At 45.4% G+C, this 20,463-nt stretch overlaps 3 protein-coding genes across 3 annotated transcripts in view; 1 reads left to right on the top strand and 2 right to left on the bottom strand.

The window, feature by feature from the left end:
* Nucleotides 1–9,833, bottom strand: part of rnf43 (ring finger protein 43) — a 58,222-nt gene extending 48,389 nt beyond the window's left edge. The window contains exon 1 of the mRNA XM_079737500.1: nt 9,517–9,833. Coding sequence (XP_079593626.1) covers nt 9,517–9,756 — 240 coding nt within the window. The 5' untranslated portion in view covers nt 9,757–9,833. The remainder of the gene's footprint in view (nt 1–9,516) is intronic.
* A 1,980-nt stretch (nt 9,834–11,813) lies between these two features.
* On the bottom strand, nt 11,814–14,232 carry hsf5 (heat shock transcription factor family member 5; the record flags this gene model as incomplete). Its single annotated transcript, XM_079738774.1, is given in 7 exon segments — nt 11,814–11,879; nt 12,024–12,446; nt 12,625–12,716; nt 12,850–13,137; nt 13,298–13,871; nt 14,142–14,165; nt 14,167–14,232. Coding segments are annotated over 7 exon segments (1,533 nt in total).
* Nucleotides 14,233–14,650: 418 nt separating this feature from the next.
* Nucleotides 14,651–16,181, top strand: supt4h1 (SPT4 homolog, DSIF elongation factor subunit). The gene is made up of 5 exons (XM_079737755.1): nt 14,651–14,804; nt 14,944–15,050; nt 15,131–15,186; nt 15,445–15,498; nt 15,701–16,181. The coding sequence occupies exons 1-5, from the start codon at nt 14,736–14,738 to the stop codon at nt 15,766–15,768; spliced, it is 354 nt and encodes a 117-aa protein (XP_079593881.1). The 5' UTR covers nt 14,651–14,735; the 3' UTR covers nt 15,769–16,181.
* The last annotated feature ends 4,282 nt before the right edge of the window (nt 16,182–20,463 follow it).

Raw genomic sequence — 20,463 nt, 5'->3', positions numbered from 1 at the left:
TGACTGGGGCTGGAGCCTCACAAACAAACCCATGACTCACACAGAAGAGTGTTGTAACGCTCCGAGCTCCGATCCCCCCCCCCTCCCACACACAGTTTACATCCTACTAAGTACTGCGTGGATATAAACAGCCGTCTGCGCACATTAAGTAGGACCCCACCCCCCCCCCCCCCCCCCACACACACACACACACACACACACACACACACACACACACTCCCCTGTCCCTGTCCAGCGCCGACTTCAAGGGATGCTTTTTTTTTTTTTTTCCCTCTGAGCCATTTCATCTTCATGGCTCCGCTCCCAGCTCCCCGTGGACATTTTGCCAATCGTCTATTTCTCTAATTTATAGTTACGCATTCTTTTCCGATACCGGAGCACTTGAGGAGGTGAATGGAAGGAAATGGAACGGGAGCATTATGAAAAGAAGAAAGAAAGAAGAAAAAAAAAACGCCTGCGACTGCGATAACCAAACACGCATGTCGTTACCAGAGGCCATCGGCGCTGGATACGTCCACGCAGCGGAAAAAAAACACTGCGGGAAAAAATGAATTCTGTAGGGAACATTCCGAGCGTGTCGGGACACAGTCGGTGTGTGTGAATGTGTGTGAAAAGGGAAGAATGCGCACGGTGCACAGAATCAACAATCGTGGGGCCCGGTTCACCTGCGAGACCCGACTCTTAACGGGTTCAATCGGGGCGGCCCGGTGTCTCTGTGGGGAGGCTGAACATGGCCGCCGGGGTTGCACTCCGACACGAGATCACACGCTGCGAGGGCGTTGCACTCTCTTCCTCGAGGGAAGTGATCGGGGCCCTAGACCCGAGCCAAAGTCCACAGACTGTGGCTCAAAGGCTCCTGCAGGGGGTGCATCTCTGGGTCATCAGCAGCTATTTGTGGTGGACCGTGTAGCATGTTGTCACAGCGTCTTCTGTTGGCCTTGTGTGAAACGTCTGTCTTTAGGAGCGCTTCGAGTCTGGTAGAGTAACAACACGTGTATTAAGAGCTATCGGTGTGTGTGTGTGTGTGTGTATGTGTGTGTGTATATGTGTGTGTGTGTGTGTGTGCGTGTGTGTGTGTGTGCGCTCGTGCATTCGTGCGTGTGTGTGACGGTTTTGAATGCAGATCTTATGGATGGTAAGGTAGACGTGTCATTATCCAATCTAACACATGGGGCTGGCACTCTAATCTAGGAGCAGGCAGACTAAACACTAGTCGCACACACAGCCCGGCTGCATACTTTACAGTCAGCTATCATAGCTGTTGTGGTGCAAGGCTGTGCTTACCCAATCCTTTTACACAGAACAAAGAGCAACGCCGCACTTAAATCACTAGTAATCAGGCCCACTGGCGGTAAGGTAGGGTTTACCGCAAGGCCATGGGCACTGGGCCTGGCAAAGAGCCTCTCCTGAAATACAATACAACTCCCACAGTTGAATGTACATGCTGAGAAGTCCCAGTGGTTTGCTAACGAAAGCTGATTTTTTGCTAGCTCTCTCCAGAGGTTGCCTTGCTCCAGTTACGCCGTCCTGGAGGTTATCAGGTAGGAAAAGGCCCTGGATTAGGCACAGGGGTTGCAGATATTGCCGCCATCTGATGCGCACCTTCTCCTCCAATCAACTGCGTTCGCGCCCAGCAGGGTGTTGCAGGCCTCAGGCTGGGGTCAAGTTTATGATCCACCTTACATAATCCACGTGTAGATGATATACCACCCCTCTCTACCCCTGACCCTGTAGCACTTCTCAAGACAACTCAAATAGGAAAATACAAAGATCCTGTCACGGCGCCAGCCATGCAAGTACACTTGCCGATTACAATAGGTTGTATGACTCAAACAATTTTAAATAGTTTGAAGGAATCCTAAATTGTGGAACAAAGCAAGTAAATCCCTATTGACCTAAAAAGGCAAAAACATACTTATTATGCAAGTTTGCACATACAAATGCACATGCAATGCGCACATACAGGTGCACACTTGTTCGGCTCAGTTATAGCAATTGTCAATGTGGGGATTTTATTCCAGTGTGTGTACGTGCTTGTGTGTTCAATTTTAACTTTAATTAAAACCACCAAAGTAAATCCCTCCATTGTTCCACTGTCGAGCAGAGGACTCCAGAAGGTTGGGTGCCAAAAGGGTGCTTCTTCCGAAGCCTAAACAGCAGTCCACCCTCCCCACTGCATTCTTGCCGGGTGCCAAGGTATTTAATTTGGAAGCAAACAGGGAGGTACGGCGAGGGACAGCTTCTAATTACTGAAGGAGCAGCCATTTAAGAGCTTACCATCCACCCCCCCCTAAATACACTCTTCGCTTCCTTGAGATGGGGGCGAGGAGGTCGAGAGACCAGTGTCTTTTGGTCAAGGGACCAGACCACTCCACCTCTAATGGTGGAGTTATGGAGTCCCCGGATCAGGAGACACTGGTCACCTCAAACCAGGGCTTCTTTGGATCAGTTGGCCTTATTAATGACAGAGGAAACCATGATGATCACAGACGGTGTCTCGCTGGAAGAGAGCTACAATTACAATTACAATTAGGGCAGGAGGTAGAGACAACTGCTCTACCTCCTGAGCTAAGCCGACCCGAGAGCTGGCATGACTATCATGGAGCGTTCATTTATGTAAACGGATATCACACATGATTGACACGTTATGATTCATAAAAAAACATTGGTGTGTTGAGCTTTGTACGTGACGGTGTTTTGCCTCCTCAAACAATTGTAAAGTGAAATGGAGAAGTTATATAAATAACCGGCAGGGTTTAAAGAAAATGCAAAACCATCCAAATCAGCGAGGAGACATAATGAGCTGTGTCTGATTACAACAGCTGTAGTGAGCGCTGTAACCAATACCGTTCATCTCTGCTTGCATTCGAAACACTGTGAGCCAAATCAGACACATCCCAGCTCCAAGGGTTGTGACAACATTCAGATTTGTTTATGTGGTTTCAAAGGAGGTTAGTGATGTTGTTCTAGCATTCGTTTTATGTGTAACAGCATCCATCCACCAGAAGTATTTAAATACGGTTTTGCAGGATTTCAAAGTAAGTTAGCGGCAAAGACCAGCAACATTCCCACTAGTTGTTGAGTCTCAGATAGCAACAGGGCAAGGTGGCACTTTGTGTTTTCTCATCCCTTCAATGCACTTCACTTCATATAATGCAAGCTGCCAAGCCAACTAATCTTGAGAGGTGCAGGTTTGGAGGAATTCAAAAGTGCACCTTCCGAAGTTGGCGCATTACCGTCGATAAACTAATCAACTGATTGTTTCTAGAAGGAATGAAATCGTGAATGAACGACACCGCAAACACAGTGGCCCCCTCTCAGCAGAAGGCAAAGAGAGTTCAGGACAGGTCTTACCGGACATGCTGTTTGACCATGTGACATAGTTGGGGGTTGGAGATAAAGTGTGTTCTGTAAGTTGTGTTGGCTCCCTGATTCTGGAGCTACAATATGGCTTTTGTAGTCAGGCAGCGTCGAAAGATCTAAGTCACTTTGATCCCACTTAATAGAGGCTGGTAAATGATCTCAGCCACGGGTGCTCTGCCTCATACACAGACACACACAAACACACATGCGTGCACGAGGGCATGAATTCACCCATACACACACACACACACACACACACACACACACACACACACACACACAAACACACACACACACACACACACAAAAGCCTCGTTCAGCCTCACACACTAGCAAATGCAATCACACACAGACTAACGCGTGCGTGAGGGCATGAATTCACACACATACACACACACATACACATACACACACACACACACACACACACACACACACACACACACACACACACACACACACACACACACACGCCTCTTTCAGACTCACACAACCGCAAATTCAATCACACACAGACTGGTACACTCACTCAAGCAAACTTGCCAAGACACATGCTTAGATGAATGGACACACATACATGCCTCATTCCGACACACATGCAAGCATCCACACACACACACACACGCACACACACACACACACACAAACACACACACACACACACACACAGACAAATCAAGCCCACACACACACAGACACACAGACAAACAGGTGAAGCCCATCTTCGTGCCGAGCGCTAGGCCAATTTCTAAGCATAAAATTGCTTTAACCAGCACATGCTGTGCTTCCTGCCGGAGCCAATAATTCATGAGGTACTCTGTGTAAAAGCGTATGAGGAGGGAGAGAATAAATACAAGTACAAGAACTGTTAGGAGTCGCCGGCCAACTGCGTCACGGCGCATCAATTACCTGCTATGGGATCAAACTGTGGGAGTCGGACAGCTTACTTATTTGCCAAAGTGACTCGCAACTGTGTAGCAGAGAGGGGGTGCGGAGGAGGGAGGGAGTCAGTGTCAGACAGCGTTTATCTGTGGTATGGTGATGGCTCGCTTCCTCGAGCCCCTGCACAAACTAAGCACTTCCTGTCGATTGAGTAAGTGCAGCCATTTCTGTCTGAGACACCGAAGCAGCCGCGGGGAACGACGGAGTATTCTAGAGGCACGTCGGAGGAAAAAGGTGATTAATGAATGAAACAAAGCTCGTTAGGAGAAGAGAGGGGGCAGGGGTGGGGACTCGGCGCTTTGATGTTGGAGAAAATAGCACTAAGAGGGAAGGAAAACACAGATAAGTGCACGACATTACAACACAGGGATTATCTCATCGGGAGTCTCCAGCATGATGGGAAAACAAGCAGAAGAGAGCGAGCCCTACGAGATATGAAGCAGTGCCGAGAGAGAGAGAGAGAGAGAGAGAGAGAGAGAGAGAGAGAGAGAGAGAGAGAGAGAGAGAGAGAGAGAGATGCTTGACATTTCTACCGGGGAATGTTCCACCGAGTCGCTAAGTGCACCATCATGCAATGGCCATGTGTACTTGTAAGCTAGCCTGTCCTGTAAATCTTCCCCAGCCCCTGGGGAAGACGTGCCGTAGTCTGGGTAGCTGTGCTGTTTCCCTAGGCTTAACCCCCCCCCCCCCCCCCCCCCCAGTATTCCCTATGGATCGCTTTCAACTGGAAAGAGACAGGTGCTTCCCTTGACCTGGTATGCCAGGACGCATGCAGAAAGGTCATTTTACTTGCATACCTCTTACCCACTTAGTATGCAGGAGAGGGCTGGAGAGAGGTGGGGTGGTTGAGGGAGGGTTTGCCCAACAATTTCCGCCCGTCGTTTTCCCTGTCTATAGGCACTTCTCTCTCCCTATTGTGTAAGGGTGAGCGTGTGCATGTGTGCGTTTCCGAAAGACGGCGCCGCGTTGTGCAAAGAGAGCAGGACCAGCCTTGTGAGCGGACAAGAGGGTGCTCGACAATGAAAACGTGTACACTGGAGCAACGAGTCTTTGAAATGTTAATTTAAATGACTTTGGGGGGGGGGGTTGGGGGTGCATGAAACGCAGAGATGAATGTGCAGTCCGTCGGTCAGGCCTGGCAGAAACGTTCAGGAATTCCAGGGCTCCTGTATAATGACTTAAAAACACGGGGGTCTGGGTATCTCAAGGGGTAGACCACGTCCCCCCTCCCGACCTGCTGCTGAACCCTGGGTTCTGGGGACCCAGGGACACATCGCAACGGTCACGTCCTGTGGCTCGAGGGAGGTCAACAGGTCAACCTCCCCCCCACCCCTATCACCCACGGCTTCCTCTCCTTCAGCCTTTACTGGAACCTTCTGGGGAGAAGCCATTAGGGGTGGCCCCTTCTGATTGGACAAGGAAACGGTACTTGTTGGAGCCGGGATGTCGGGCTGGTAAAGGGATTCACTGGATCTGTACGGTGTCTTTGTTTTCACAGTATTTAATACGACCTGTTCTTGGATGTGGTGTTAAACCTGTCAACAATGGTATGATGATAACTGTGTTTTCATCAATAAAACTGTTACAAGCCGAATTGGAAGAAATGAAAGCAACATATGATGTGCCCATATAACTCAGTAGCATATAAACATCCGGTTATTTCGTGTAAGTCGTAAAAGAAAAAAGGCTTTTAAATGTGGCGCAATCTTTTCGGACCGTATATGCAGTCGCTTGTGACCGATTCAGCAGTTTCATTGCTATCTTTATGCTTGTTTCATTGCTATCTTTATGCTCGTGCCCATTGGGAACAGGATGATGACAGTGATTATTCTGCCGTTCATGGTGAGGACTCATAGTGTCCATGCCAGGGGAAATGGCACTAGATGCCAGAGATAAAAACTGTGTGTATGTGTTTGTGTGTTTGTGTTTGTGTGTGTGTGTGTGTGTGTGTGTGTGTGTGTGTGTGTGTGTGTGTGTGTGTGTGTGTGCGTGTGTGTGTGCGTGTGTGTGTGTTTGTGTGTGTGTGTGTGTTGTGGAATTCAGAAAAATACGACTAGCACCCTTATTTTTGTCTTGTATTAAAAAGGATTAATAATAATTGATTGAGTTAAGTATTCAACGGTGGATGACATGAAATAAAATAGTGTATTATTGAAATTTAAATACATAACTTGAACGTGTAATAAGAAAAGTATGTCAAAATGCACAGACAAGAGTTTGAGATTCAATACAACTTTTCAGGCGTAATTTCTATTCAATGCACCGCTATGACCAAGTCCCATCTAGCCATGATGGTCCAGACAGAGCCCTGGAGAGGCTGTTATCTCACACAGGGAGATAGGCAATATGGACAGGAAATCTACAGAGAGGTGGGAAGGGTTGGGGAGGGGGGGGGCGATGGGAAGTACAGTGTAAACAGTCTCCGTCCCCTTAATCGCCCCAGCTCACGTTCTGGAACTGGACTCTCTTTGATCTTATCCCTGGGCTACCCCCCGCCAGCCCTCCACCCATCCACCCCCGCCTCCCGACCCACCCACCAGACGACTGTGTGTGTGTGTGTGTGTGTCTGCATGGCCTACGGGAGAGTATATGATGGAAAGTGGACCATAAAATTGTTTAATAGCTTCGCTGCACTGAATTCCGCGCAACTGGCTCAAAACACGGGCCTACTGAAAAACACTGCCGGGAAGTGCACAGAAACCAGCTCCAGTTTGATTCAAACGTCTCATTGCACGTTCATCGGGTCTTCTGTACTTTCTTTAGAAACATTTCACGGAATATCACCTGTAAGGAGACAGGGAACTTAAAAAGGGGGATCAAACACAGTGGAAGCTTGACTTTAGTCCGGAATGGCTTCTGGGGCCCTTAACTGTGTGGCAAAGGAAATAAATCCAGCCGCCCTTGGCCCCGGCTGGGTCGAGAGGACAGTTGACAGGCCTCTCAAGTTCAAAGCTATCCCAGAACCCCTTTCGCCTCTCATATGGCCACTCCATAAGCTTTGTTTTGGAAGAGGGAGTGAGTCGAAATTCCTCAGCACTCACATTTGTCCGGATGGCTGGCCCGAGCCCAGAGAGTGTTCCAGAGTGTGTGTTCATTCAGAGGACAGGCTATTCTACCGGAGAGATTACGGTTTAATGGAAGGGAGGGAGGTACACACAACCATAGTCTGCTGACCTGGATACAGTCGGAATACAAGTCAAAGTGGGGGATCCGGCCGCGGGAAGGACGGTGTCACGGTGAAGCTTTATGACATTGTGTTTGTGCGTTACATGTGCGGTACACATGACTGGCTGTGCTTATGCTTTGGAAGGGAAAGAAGGACAGCTTAACATTACACATTAGTTTTGGCCACAGTGAGGAATTCTTTTTTTTAGATTGTGGGTAAAAAAGTGTCTTTCAGAATGAATGCAATATCATAAAATGTGTGTATAAAGCTGGTTCTATACGAACCTCTTGGTAACAGGCCTCTTTTGACTTGTATTAGTTGACTTCGGCGCCGCGCAACAGGTGTGCACCTACCAAACGTTTAGCCAGCTAACTGTTTTTGCCATTGATATAATTAAAGAAGCGAGAGCAGAGGAACACCACAAGGAACACCCTCCCCAACACACCTTCGCGCCCACCCGCCCCGACCAATCCACTTTGCTGGAGGACAGGAACACGAAGCGGGAACATAAAGCGGGCTACCGAAGGCCGTCTGGGCTTGTCCGGGCAGGCCTGGGCTGGCTGCGGAAACAAAGAGCATCCCCCCCCCCCCCAGCATAACACCCAGCGCGGCGTGGAGGAAGATGGGGAAACTGGGGAGACATCCACGCCTTACTTCCATTAAACGCCCTATGGGCACTGTAATCAATGGCTGGCCCCATGGTTAGAGGGTAAACCATATGTGTCCATTAGCTAATGGATCACTGGGGCTCCTCCACTAGAGAGGATGATGAACCAGCCTCAGAGTGGGGAAATGGACAACTTCTCCTGATGGAGAAACCGCCTGGCCTTTGTCTGTATCGGTGTAATGTGGTCGCGGTTCTCAGAGCACAGGAGGGAAGGTTTCTTGAACAGCAGCGAAAGATGGACCGCAACCACGTTTTTAAAACCCGCCGAGTCTCTGATGAGTTCATAGAGATTCTAGAAAAAAGAATAACCCTTGGAAGCTCTAACTTGTAGGCGACTTTCGCAATGTATTTGTGTATCAATGTGGTGCACACACAGAACATGAGAGAGTAATGAGGGTGGCGTATAACTTCATAGAAAAAACTGTCTTTTACTGTGACTGATGCGATCTTCACAGAAGAGGCTCTGTAAATCCTTATCAATTACACCAACTGCTGCATCTGCCTTGCAATTCAAAAGCCCCAAAACACCTGGTGGGTGAGGAGAGACGAGATCCTACGGGACCTCATGTCTGTCCTGCCGTTTCTTTGGAGACAGTAAATCAATGGAACCAGCCTCTCTTTATGCCCCTAATCCACTTCCAAATCCAAAATATGCTAACTGAATAGGACACATACCACGTTGTACATGACATGAGAATGTTTGTTTTCAAAGCGTTACTACAGCTTTCCCTTCAATTATAGCCTTGTTGCCCTCAGTGACTGTTGTTTAGGGCTCAACGTTTGCCAATTCTTCATATCAAAACACCTAAAGAGGCACTTAATTAAATGACTTGTAAGTGTAATTTAAGCCCAGGCCTACTAAGCCAACTACTTGAACTAACAAAAATAAATCACAGAGCTTGACAGACTAAACTAAGAGGTTGAATGATGTTGTGTAGAATACATCGGATCATGAGGCAACATCAAACCAATAAAAACAAGTAGAAATAACATCACTAACAAATGCATGGGATCATCCCTACTGACTGGATAATGATAGAAACATGCTGGGATTGCAACTGGCTCTGTTTAACTAATAAGGGGTGAAATATTGGAAGCCATGTGTATCGCAGGCATGCTTTTGAAAAGTATGGCTGCTAATTTCAACACGGTTTCAATATCATGTGTTTTACCAAACTGTTCGTGCCATGTAAACCACTTTCAATGTTAGAAAACATATGGAACCAAAACATCAGTGTTCCCAGAGATAGTTTGGGGGGCTGTTGATGGTGTTTAATAATAATAATAATAATAATAATAATAATAATGAAAAGATATCCTTGCGAGAATATGAAAGCAAAGATGACTCTTTTGTCTCGGGGGTCTGTGTGACACCTACCTGTAGTAGTTTCCCTTCTGCATAACCAGCGCTTCCACCCACAAACACCCCTTTCAGGTTCATGGGTTTTCCCGGCGGCTCGTGCTTCAACAGTGTCACCTGGATATTAGCTGTGAGGGTCGCGCGCTCGGACTCCGAAGCCACAGCTACTCCCAGGCCTGTCTGGCCAAACACCACCTGTAGGGCCGCCATGAGCAGCCACGGCCAGAGACCGGCCAGTCTCCGATGGGAAACAGTCATTGCTTTGGCTGCAGCGGCGGACTCCGGCCGCACATTGTGGACCTCAAAGCTTGCAACCACCCGGAGTTGTCACTCAACCAGAAAAAAAATGTCCCCACAATCCTTCTTTCAGTCTTTGGGAAAGCTGTGTCTTCAAAGTATTCGTTAATAGGTCCGACCAAAATGTTTAAGTCTTGAGAATTCCCACAATAGCTGCTTAAATGCCGTCATAGTATGAGAATCCGATGGTTTGTTAGGTTTTCTTTTACATGTTACAGCCTCAAGAAGCCGCGTTACAAAGATGCATCAGTCCGAGGGGTACAATTGAACACCGCCGCATGAAAATCGGTCACTTGCGAAAAGATATGAAGTACCACGAGCCTTTATCCAATTAGACCAGCATAGGCGGCAGAACGGAACGGGTGCATGAGCATGTACACCATTGTGACCGGCAGTACACTTCCAAAACAACAGCAAGCCATTCATAAAACCAACAACAAACGTCCTTATGTGCCGCGCGCAGACCTACGGGCGAACTGTTATATTCCGTCGGAGCGCGGAGGGTCCTGGCACCCATGTACGGGTCTTCATTCGTCAATGTATTTCATACGGTTATAGTAAAAAAAAAACACACAGGTCACTGTAGTTTCCAATCACGCAACAGGTTGCTCGAGCACGTCAAAAGCTTCTCCGTGCCCCACGCGCTGAACGATTCCCCACTGGTGGGGGGTGGCGGGGGAATGAATGCCGACGACTTGAACTTCAAAGGTTGGAATACAAGTTGCAGCTAGATTGTTTTGGAACATGCTGCCCAACCCGTAGCATGTAGGTGAAGTTGTAGTAATAGTACAAATAAAAGTAAACTCTCAATAAGACGCACAGTGGGTAATCTAGCACATGAAGCTGTACGGAGAAAACCGTATTAATGAATGATTAACCAATACCGAAGGACCGCTCCACATGCTATAACAAGTTAATTAAAAAGGCGTCCGGTGACACGTGAATTCTTTGCAATAGATCCATCCACCGTGGTTTTAAGTTACTCCTCTGTGAAAAACGTTGTTTTTCCACGATAGAAGAATGTATTTCCCCAAGTTCAGTCAGTTGGACGGTTACAGTTGTAAGTTGGTGCAATCCAGGCAATCGAAGAAAGTGAAAAAGTTGAAAGCGAGTTATCACTAAAACAATACCCCATCCAAGAGTAGAGTTGCCATACCTCTTATGGCATTCGTCAAAGGTTTTGAAGCTCGGGGGAAAAAAAAAAACGTGAGACGCTAAACTCCCCCAAAGTCTACCTTCCAGAATCTCTTTCTCCCATGGGATCTCATTGACCGTCTACCTGCTGTCTGTCACTGAGGGCGGAGCAGCTGCACCGTACAGCGGGAGAAAGGGGAAACTAACGGGCTCCCCCTAGCGCACCAACGCTCTGAGAACGTGGAGTCAACAAGGAGACATCAAGTCAAATTATGAAATAAAATAAACTCTAAACACTTTTTCTGTTCATACAATTTAATAACAACGGTTCTTTAAAAAAATAGTACACACACTTGACAGCGCACCATTGCACTGCACATGCAATGAGTGAATGTTATTATGATTTATAAACAATCTGTAAAACAATGTTGATGTAGGCCCATTAAAGACAAAGATAAAACAATGAATATTCTTTCGAGTATAAATAGCTTTTGGTGCCAAATGTATCAAAAACAAATGTGTTAAACATTGGAACGCACAATTTCACAGTAAACAAACCGATTATATAAACCACTGAGTGAACCGTAGCTGGAAAAATCATGACAGTTTACAAATGTGTCAAAGGCTTGGATTGGGTCCCTCAAAGCTGCAGTCCCACAAACATCAGGATCACCATCTACAACAAAATTACCAGTTAATGACCAGTCAAACATTTTGACTTTTGACTAATACGTTTTTCATGAAACCATCATCACAATCTGTGACTTATATAGAAACCTACATCCCTGTACATACACCGATCCAATAATAGATGCTATGAGAGGTGGTTATATGCTATACATTACCTGGAAATTTGGTTTGATTACTGTCACTGTCTATTATCTCTAGGGCAAACCGGAATCGTTCAGTGCACTGCTGGCCTTGGCCTTAGCTACCTTGTCTCTGCTCACCTAGAGGGAAATCAAGGTTATTGCCTTTCATTCTGGTTATTACAACAGAAGGTTATTACACGTGCACAGATATGTCGTTTTATTTCTCAACCTCTGGGGTGTTTTGCAAGCGGTAGCAGCGACCTATCTGAGTTATACACTCACCTTGACCAGAGCATGGTTATGTATACTCAGAGGGGCTTTAAAAATAGGTTCCTCAACCATCTCCTCTTTTATGGGCTTCATGTCGTAGCTACTGGTTCCTCGATCACTGTTTCCTTGCACGCTGATGATGATAGGAGAGCATGCCACTGGAGGTTTGTCTTCCACCAAGGTAGAGGAGGCCCTGCCCTGGGAGGAAGTTGGCTGGGTTGAGCAGTGGCTGTTGATGGGAGGTCCAGACAGCGGACCCGGTTTCTCTGGAGTCACCACTTTAACCATGCAGACATTTTGGGTGGATGGGAATTCATCAATGATCTGGAAGACGGCGTCCAAGTTCAGGTCGTTTTTCTTTAGGTCCTGGGTTTCAACACTTTGCAGATCCTGGTAATGGTTGCCGGGATACAACAGACCCACCGGCACATTTGGCTAAAAACACAAAAAAGATAAAAGCAGATTTGGATCAAAATGTGAGAACCCATTGATTACGTAAATATATATTTGTGATCCCTGAAATAATGAAACCATGAAACAATGTCTGAATGGTGACCTCACGATCCTTCAAAATAATTAACTTATCACTTTAAGGTCAGTGCCTCTCACCCACCTGGTAATAGCTGAGATGAGGGTATGGTGGTAGTTGATTTCCACCACCTGTTAAATCTGACGAAACTGGGCTTGGAACGTGGAAGTCATAAGCTTATTTAAAAAAATAAAATAAAAGGAATGCACTTCAGTTATTAAGGCTTCCCTACTGTTCTTAAATTGAAACTCAAATGTTGTTTCATGACTGCCATTTATTCAGAACGTCAGTAAGGGAATAGATGCCCACCAGAGGAATAAAAAGTGGGCCGATATTGCGGCGTATGGCTGATTAAATTGTAAAATCTCTGCCCAGGGTTTGCTGGACCGTGAACACCCTGTTGAATGTGGACCGTGGCAGAGCCAGAGCTCTCTCCAGGGTAGTGATGGAGGACAGATATCGGGATACATGGTCTACTGCCATCGGCCATCATCCAACCACGGGAAGGGACTGGGGTCCTGCTGTATTCCTTAATAGGCGGGGTAGGCCTGCTTGGAGTGTATGGGCAAGCTGGGGCCGGTGGTCTCTGACCAAATACTGAGCCACCCGTAGAAGGAGTAAAGCAAAGGAAATAAGGTTATAAAATAATTCTAAATTAATGTTAGAAATAATATTGGACTTATAGGTATTTGAAAACCATATAGCTTTTTTTCTTGCATTATTTGACTCTGTATGGGTTAACTAAATTGCATGAAACATATCTTACCTCTTCTCTCCACCTTATCTTCAATATTACCGGTCCATGATTGATGGTAACGGCCTGGGGGTCTACACTTCACCTCCAGGCCTGCTTCCAGTTTGGCTTTATTGCTGCTGGTGAGCCTCCTCAGATTCACCAGGAGCTCCGGACGACCCTGACGGAAATGTGGGTGACGAAAGTGATGCTCCAACCCATGATCCACCACCGGCGAGGCAGGCCCACCATCAACATATTCCCCACCGCCACCTCCACCATCACCACCACCACCACCACCAACACCACTACCCCTCGTCGTCGTCCAACTCTCAACCTTCCTGAATCCGTAGAGGTTCAGCTGACGGATGAAGCTGCTGAAGTTGGTCGTCTTAAAGAGATCTCCGCCGCCAGGGGCGTTCTGCGGGCCGGTCAAGAAGTGCGTCTCGAACAGGTGCTGGTGGATGATGAGCCCCTCGCCGCGGGGGTCCCAGCGGACGGCTCTGCTCACCGGGTGGTTCGCTAAGCACCACAGCTTGGCAGGGAAGTGGTTGGGGTTGATGGAGTGTGCCTTGTCGCGATCAGCCATACCTGTGATCTGGAATTGAGGTAGTGACGTTATGATAACCATCTATTTTGCTGATCTTTATTATAATGTTATATGGTGATGAGACTAAAAAAATACGTTAAACTGTATCACCGTACTTTAGCGAGGTGGTAGACTAAAGCAGAACTCAAACTGATAGAAATAGACTGGGAAAGATACCTGTTGCTTTTATTGATCAGTCAACTGCATATTATAACTTTTTCTTAATGGTATCGCCTTAAAATTCTTATTTAAAATCGAAGCTGCGTTTCGAGGGATTACCTTCTCCAACGGTGAGATCCGTTGGAAGATCCAAACCGTTTTTCATCGCTGGAGGCTCGCGCAGGACGGCTCTCCCCGAGGATGAACACATGGTGGCGGTGGTTGTTATTGTTGTTGTTGTTGTTGATGATGTTGTTGTTGTTGTTATTGTACTTGATCAAACAGCTTTCTCGCAAAATTCGGCCTATTTCACTATTCTACATATGTTTAAACCATTGAAAACATATATTTCCATTGTTGTTCTTCTTTCTATTTCTTAAGTTGGTTCAGTTTATATAAATGGCCTCAAAAAAGTTACAAGCAATTTTTCAAAAGTTTAAAGCTGCGAAGTAGACAGTCACCTGTCCTGCCTATATTGAGGTTTGTAAGAAAAAGAAAACAACGTGTATTCCCATCTTTAATTCTCGCTTTATCCACTAGATGGGGGCGTTTTCCTTCACCGTCGAACATTATGATTTCAGACAGGCACCACTCAGGGCGCACCGCAGCTGGTCCTTTGGGTACGGACCCGCATTATTACGTTTTACTCCGCGTCGGAAATACAAACAAGCATCTCCAGAATTATTTCTCCACTTTACCATAAAAACTTGCTTAATGGCACTGGAAACGGTCCCGAAAGACCTCCGCCACCAACGGGCGTGTCTTCTATGTTCTCTTGTTAAGGTAACAGTGCATAAGTTATATTGGGCAAGCTTTTAGCTAATGGCTACAACCACACTCCTAGCTCTACCACAACAGCGTGTGATGTTGGTCCTTTTTATCGTCAATATAATATCTAATATATATTTAATTCCTTCAACAGACTATTGACCAGTTTGAATATGACGGCTGTGACAACTGCGAATTATATCTTCAAATGAAGGGAAACAGAGAAATGGTGTACGAATGCACAAGTGCCTCATTTGATGGGTGAGGAATTGGATACCCCGATGGATTATGGAAACTAAATATTGACACTTTGTTATTAATAACCCTTTGCTTTTCCCCAGTGTGATCTCCATGATGAGCCCAGAGGACAGTTGGGTAGCGAAATGGCAGAGAATTGGTGAGCACTATTCGCAGGTTCAAATTCACATACAACACCATAGTTTATTGTTCTGTCTATCGTTTCTAGCTCTCCTGCATAATATATGCAATAGATCAATTAAAATACCGTAACTATACCACATCCTGGACACATTCCAAATACAGAACCTTCTTGCAAGTAGATGCTACCAATGCTTCTATCCACTGATTACACACACAAATACAGCTGTTTTGTCCTGCCAAAGTTGAAACTGTCTGAACGCTGTTTGTCTTATAGGTATCTTTAAACCCGGAGTTTATGCTGTGACTGTGACAGGGCGACTGCCTCCAGGTACAGTTTCTTCATCAGTCCTTCAGTCACAACCATGATATGAAATAGTTGCATTTAAAGTATAACTTATTTTCGACCCAGACCTACCTTTTACATTATGGTGTCCTAATGCACTTTTGATAACCAAACACATTAACTTTTGAGCGTCATGCATTTGGTTTGAGTTGCCATCGATTGACACGGTAACCTTTGACCCTACCAGGCGTGGTGAGGGAGCTAAAGAGCAGAGAAGTCACCTACAAGTCCAGGGACACGGCGGTCAAGTCCTGAGTCGTCATCCTCTCCATGTTTTCACTATCAAGTCACCTGCAAAAGCTCAGAGCCCACCACCCACCCCCCGGCTATCCATGACCACCAACCCCAAACACACAACTTGCAAAGACATAAATACAATACATTATTTCCTTTTTTTTTTTTTTACCATGTGTAGTTTTAATTAAAATGTTTGTTTTTTTTCAAATGGTAATGGTTGTTTTTTTCAATGGCTGTAGTTTCCTCCTAGTCCCTCCACAGCCTTTTTCTAAATGATTAATGCAATACGTACACAGTCCACAAGGTACTGCTGTGATGCCAGGGTTGTCATTTGTCTATGTATGCGTGTGTGTGTATAAAGAACTTGCAGCCATGGCCTACAAGGATCTACATCGTTGAGAAATAAAGTGATGCGATGCAGAGCTCCTCTATGTATGTACGGAACACCCATTCTTGAGTCAGTCAGTATTGATATGTGCAGCTAAAGAGTTGATTTAGAGAGTTTATTTACACCGTTGCCAGGGGCTAACTGACAGTCTCTGCTTCAATCTGCATCCTCCTTACATGGCCCAGGTTCACCTTTGAAAGCTAAAGCAACAAACTTATGATCTCAAAAGGACCCAATAAGATTGTCTAGAAATTGTCCCTAGATTATATGCAATTTAATCATCCAAACTCTTTGCTTGAACATTTCAATCTCTATGCATGTTTAATTAGCCCTCATAAGTCGCCGGTGACATTCATGTTTGAGGTATTCAGTGCTCAGCGGTCTACCTGACCCTGAACTGTGCCATATACAGTAGTACAAAGTACAACGTGTACTTAAACTTAGCAAGTGAATAGTTGCACACTGTGGTCTCACTTCTGCGATTTACACATTTGATATTTCCTCTCGAAGGCTTATTCAGCGTGTCAAGACGGAAGCCATCCCACCCACTTGAGTAGCAGACTGCTAAGAGCAGGTGTGGGCCCGTGTAACATCGCTGTTAAATTAGACTGAATGAATCATAAGGACACGCTCTATATCAAACTCCAGAACAGCCTGAAGCTGAACAATAGGGCCAATAAAGCACCAAAACACTTTAATATTAACAATTTCGAAAAATTAGTTGGGAAGCGCTCCCGGGAAATAAAAGTATGAATGATGACAAGTCAGACCCAGTTGCGTTACAACTCGATCATCCACCGATATGCAAGTTGGACCCTTGGGTAGGCAACCGTTGGCTGTAAAAGGATTTTAATACAAAACAAGTATTTACGTCCCGCCCGTTTTGGCTGAGCGGACACCTTTGCTTTGAATCAGATATTCATTCTTTCCCTTAGAGGTTGGGGAGGTATCTTGTCACCCTGCTTGAATATTTGGAATATACTGACCTTTTTGAGTATATATACAGTACATATTAGTGTTACTTATTAACTTGCTTACAAATGTGTTACATTTGAACCCAGAGAATCTCAAATGGATACAGTGTGTCTGTATCAGTAAGCCACCTGCAAGCTCCACAAGGATGCATGAATTAAAGGTTAACACAAGGACTACAACTAAATATTAGTTATAGATATTAAGGGAATCTACTGATTCAACTGGAAATTGCACTTTAGGGTCAATAACATATCAGATGGTGCATGCTACTGTAAACTGTCTTTTTTCATATACATTTTGTCGCATAAAAAAAAAATGTGTCTGACTTTTACTCTGGTTTCCCGTTGAATGTGGTGAAGGTAAAGTTATGAAATAATAAGCCTGTAGGAAATAAAAACGAAACATTTTGCCAACCGCAGGCTCTATCTGGGGAGGATTGTGCTGTCAGCTCCGCCCATGCAAAGCGACCCGTAATGCAATGCAATTGACCCACCTCTAGGGACAGAAGCACACCCTTATGTGCTAGCACAGCCACAAATAGGGCTGTATGCCATGGTCTCATTGGAGGCTTCTATGATGAACCTGCCCTTATTTGGATATGTCAATGTCTTTTTGCCACAAAGCAAAAATGAAGCAATTCACTCAGGGATTCTCAAAGATCTAACTTACAAAAATGAGTAGTTCAAACCCTTACATCACCGGCCAAACTGATCATAATGTGCAACCATGAGCTGCAATAGAACTGGGTGAAAGCCTTTAAGTTGGATCAAAGTTGAATCTTAGAAGGTAACTCAATACACACGCGCATGCACACGCAATACACACGTGTGCACATGGTGATTGCGTGCGACTGTTTCATAAGCCCCAACAGAAACTTCCTCTCAGCGAGCGGTCTTTGGGGAAAGGAAGAGGTGTGTCCTAACCCATAGATTGTCATGTTCTGTGAAAATGAATTCAACCTCATTTTTAAATGACACCATATCCTCCTGACCCGAGACCTAATGCGACGCACTGAGGTGGTACCGCGTTCGATTCCTTACTTTCCTGTCTCATTCTGACATGGAGTTCACGGTGGTCCCTGGAGATAACAGCTGCTCCTTTGGGGTGGGCGGGCAGGGGGTGTCGCTGGGCATGGGCTTTGAGCATGGAGCCTGTAGAGAAGACACAGGGAGGGGAAATGGCTGCCACACCAGATAAGTCTATCACAGGGACCCCCCTCCCCACCACCAACCCAGGCGCCTGCTTCGCACTCCTCAGTACAGGGACCCAGGATCACTTCCTCACCGGCAGACACACTCTCTCACACTCACACACAAACGCACACAGACACACACACACACACACACACACACGTGAGACATGAACAGCTCCACCAGGGCCTGACAGTTGATCAGTTTGCATTGGAAGCAGTACACATGTAGACTCATGTTCTCCCTTGGTAAATATGCTGCAGTAAGTTTAGCATCAGAGTTCCGTCCTCACGGTATAAAAGTGATCAATCTGATACCTATATTTGATCTGCTTCTCTGGCACCAGATGTGAGAGACATCGTGCAGTGTTTTTTGCCAGACGGATCCAGACACTACTCGATGGTCCGATTCTAGATTCTGTTCACTCAGAAGTGTGTAAATGTGCCGTGAAGCAGTGTCGTACTCCAGTTACTCTCCTTGATATAAAACATAGTAAGTAAGTATAAGTATTACAAGTAAAAGACCTCAACCTTAAGCCATCCCCGAGTCATCACCTTTGTTCAGAATTATTTCACATTGGAACATAAGAGGAATAAAACCCGTCCACCTACGGCGGTCAACCCAGAGATGGTCCTCTGAGAAAAAGGCGGGAAATCACGACTAAAGAAATAGCTGTAGGGTTGTGTGGTACCATGCTGTTGCCTATTCAATGTTTTACTGCTCTACAACCCTACTCAAAGATTAAAAAAACTAAATGCATATTTTCACACCAACATCAGCTCGATGATAAAATGTGCCGTAGCTTGTAAGACAGACCGCAGCGGTTGGTGTTCACTGCCGTTGAAGCAACGTTTCTTTCGCTCATTTCAATTTCAATAAATCTTTCTCATTGCGACCAGACTGCAGCTTTGCAAACACTTTCTGTGGTTCTGCATCCCCTCTGCTAGAAGGGAGTCACCACCGCAACTCATGCAGGTTTCCTTTGTCGTGAAACCACCTACCTGTAACAGAGACAAAGAGCCTACAGAAAGTGTGTTTTCACATTCACAGGGAAACGAAACCTCTGGCCTTTCAGCTGTGAAAACCATTACGCGAAGCCAGAAATACAAAGCCAGGTTATAAACGCAGTAATGGAAACGTTATATCTCACTGCCTTACTGAACATGGACTTGGAATCAAATTGAGAAAAGTACTTCAGTTTGGTAAAAATTGGTTTGGAATCTGTAATTATAATTTACTCCATAGCAGACATAATGAAATAGTTGTGTCAATGATTAAAATATAAATTGAGTTTTAAATTGAATCGGTCCTCCTAGCAATGTAATAGGATTTTTTTTGCTTAGAGACATTCAATGTGAGGGGAATCTAGTAACCCTGGACTTTGGCTAATCATAATCCAATGCTTTTCCCGAGCACCTAGCAGAAAAGCTTGTAAAATATAAGATGAAAAGTATGTTATTTTTATATCGGGTCATGCGTTTATTTAGTAATGTCTTTTAACAAAGTCTTTGACAATTCATTGTCATTCTTAGTCGTTTGCTTCTGTACCTGAAGGCAACTGAAAATAAAACATGTTCATCAACTGATTACTTACTTCCTGTAAAACTTCTTTGATACCTATCAAACTGAACCATCTTGGGCTGTGATCAACTCTCCACAGTCGTACTTCATGAAGCGGTTTTAACATGGCGGCAAGCATCCAACTACCTGTCTCTTACCAATGACTCCTTAGAGCTAATACATGTCAGCAGGGAAAATATAGTCATCTCAAACCCAAGATTGGTTCGAAGCTGCATGAAATGCTATCTTCTAAGATTAGAGTTACACTCGGCGGTGTGTTGTAACCTTTCTTCCCCCTCTGGTTTGGATGATTCCAGATTACTCAACATGACATTACACCTACTATAAGAGCCTCCATTGTATGTAGCCTTTATTACGTAGCCTTTATTGTGCCTAAAGGAACAATAAAGTACAGAGTAATGCTCATAGACAAATGGAAAGAGAAAAATGTAAAAGTGTGAAGTAGTAAAGAAAATGTACACCTCTTTGCCCTGCTCGATGTGTCACCAACGCAATTGGCAATATCATGGGACTGTTCTGGATTTGGAGTGCTTAAACCAATGGCTAGATTCTTGATTCTACAAGAGAAAGATGGCAGAC

Source organism: Pollachius pollachius (assembly GCF_949987615.1).
Source record: "Pollachius pollachius genome assembly, chromosome: 6".
NCBI classification, from domain to species: Eukaryota; Metazoa; Chordata; class Actinopteri; order Gadiformes; family Gadidae; genus Pollachius; species Pollachius pollachius.
The sequence above is the reverse complement of the archived record's forward strand: the minus strand, read 5'-3'. Positions and strand labels throughout refer to the sequence as shown.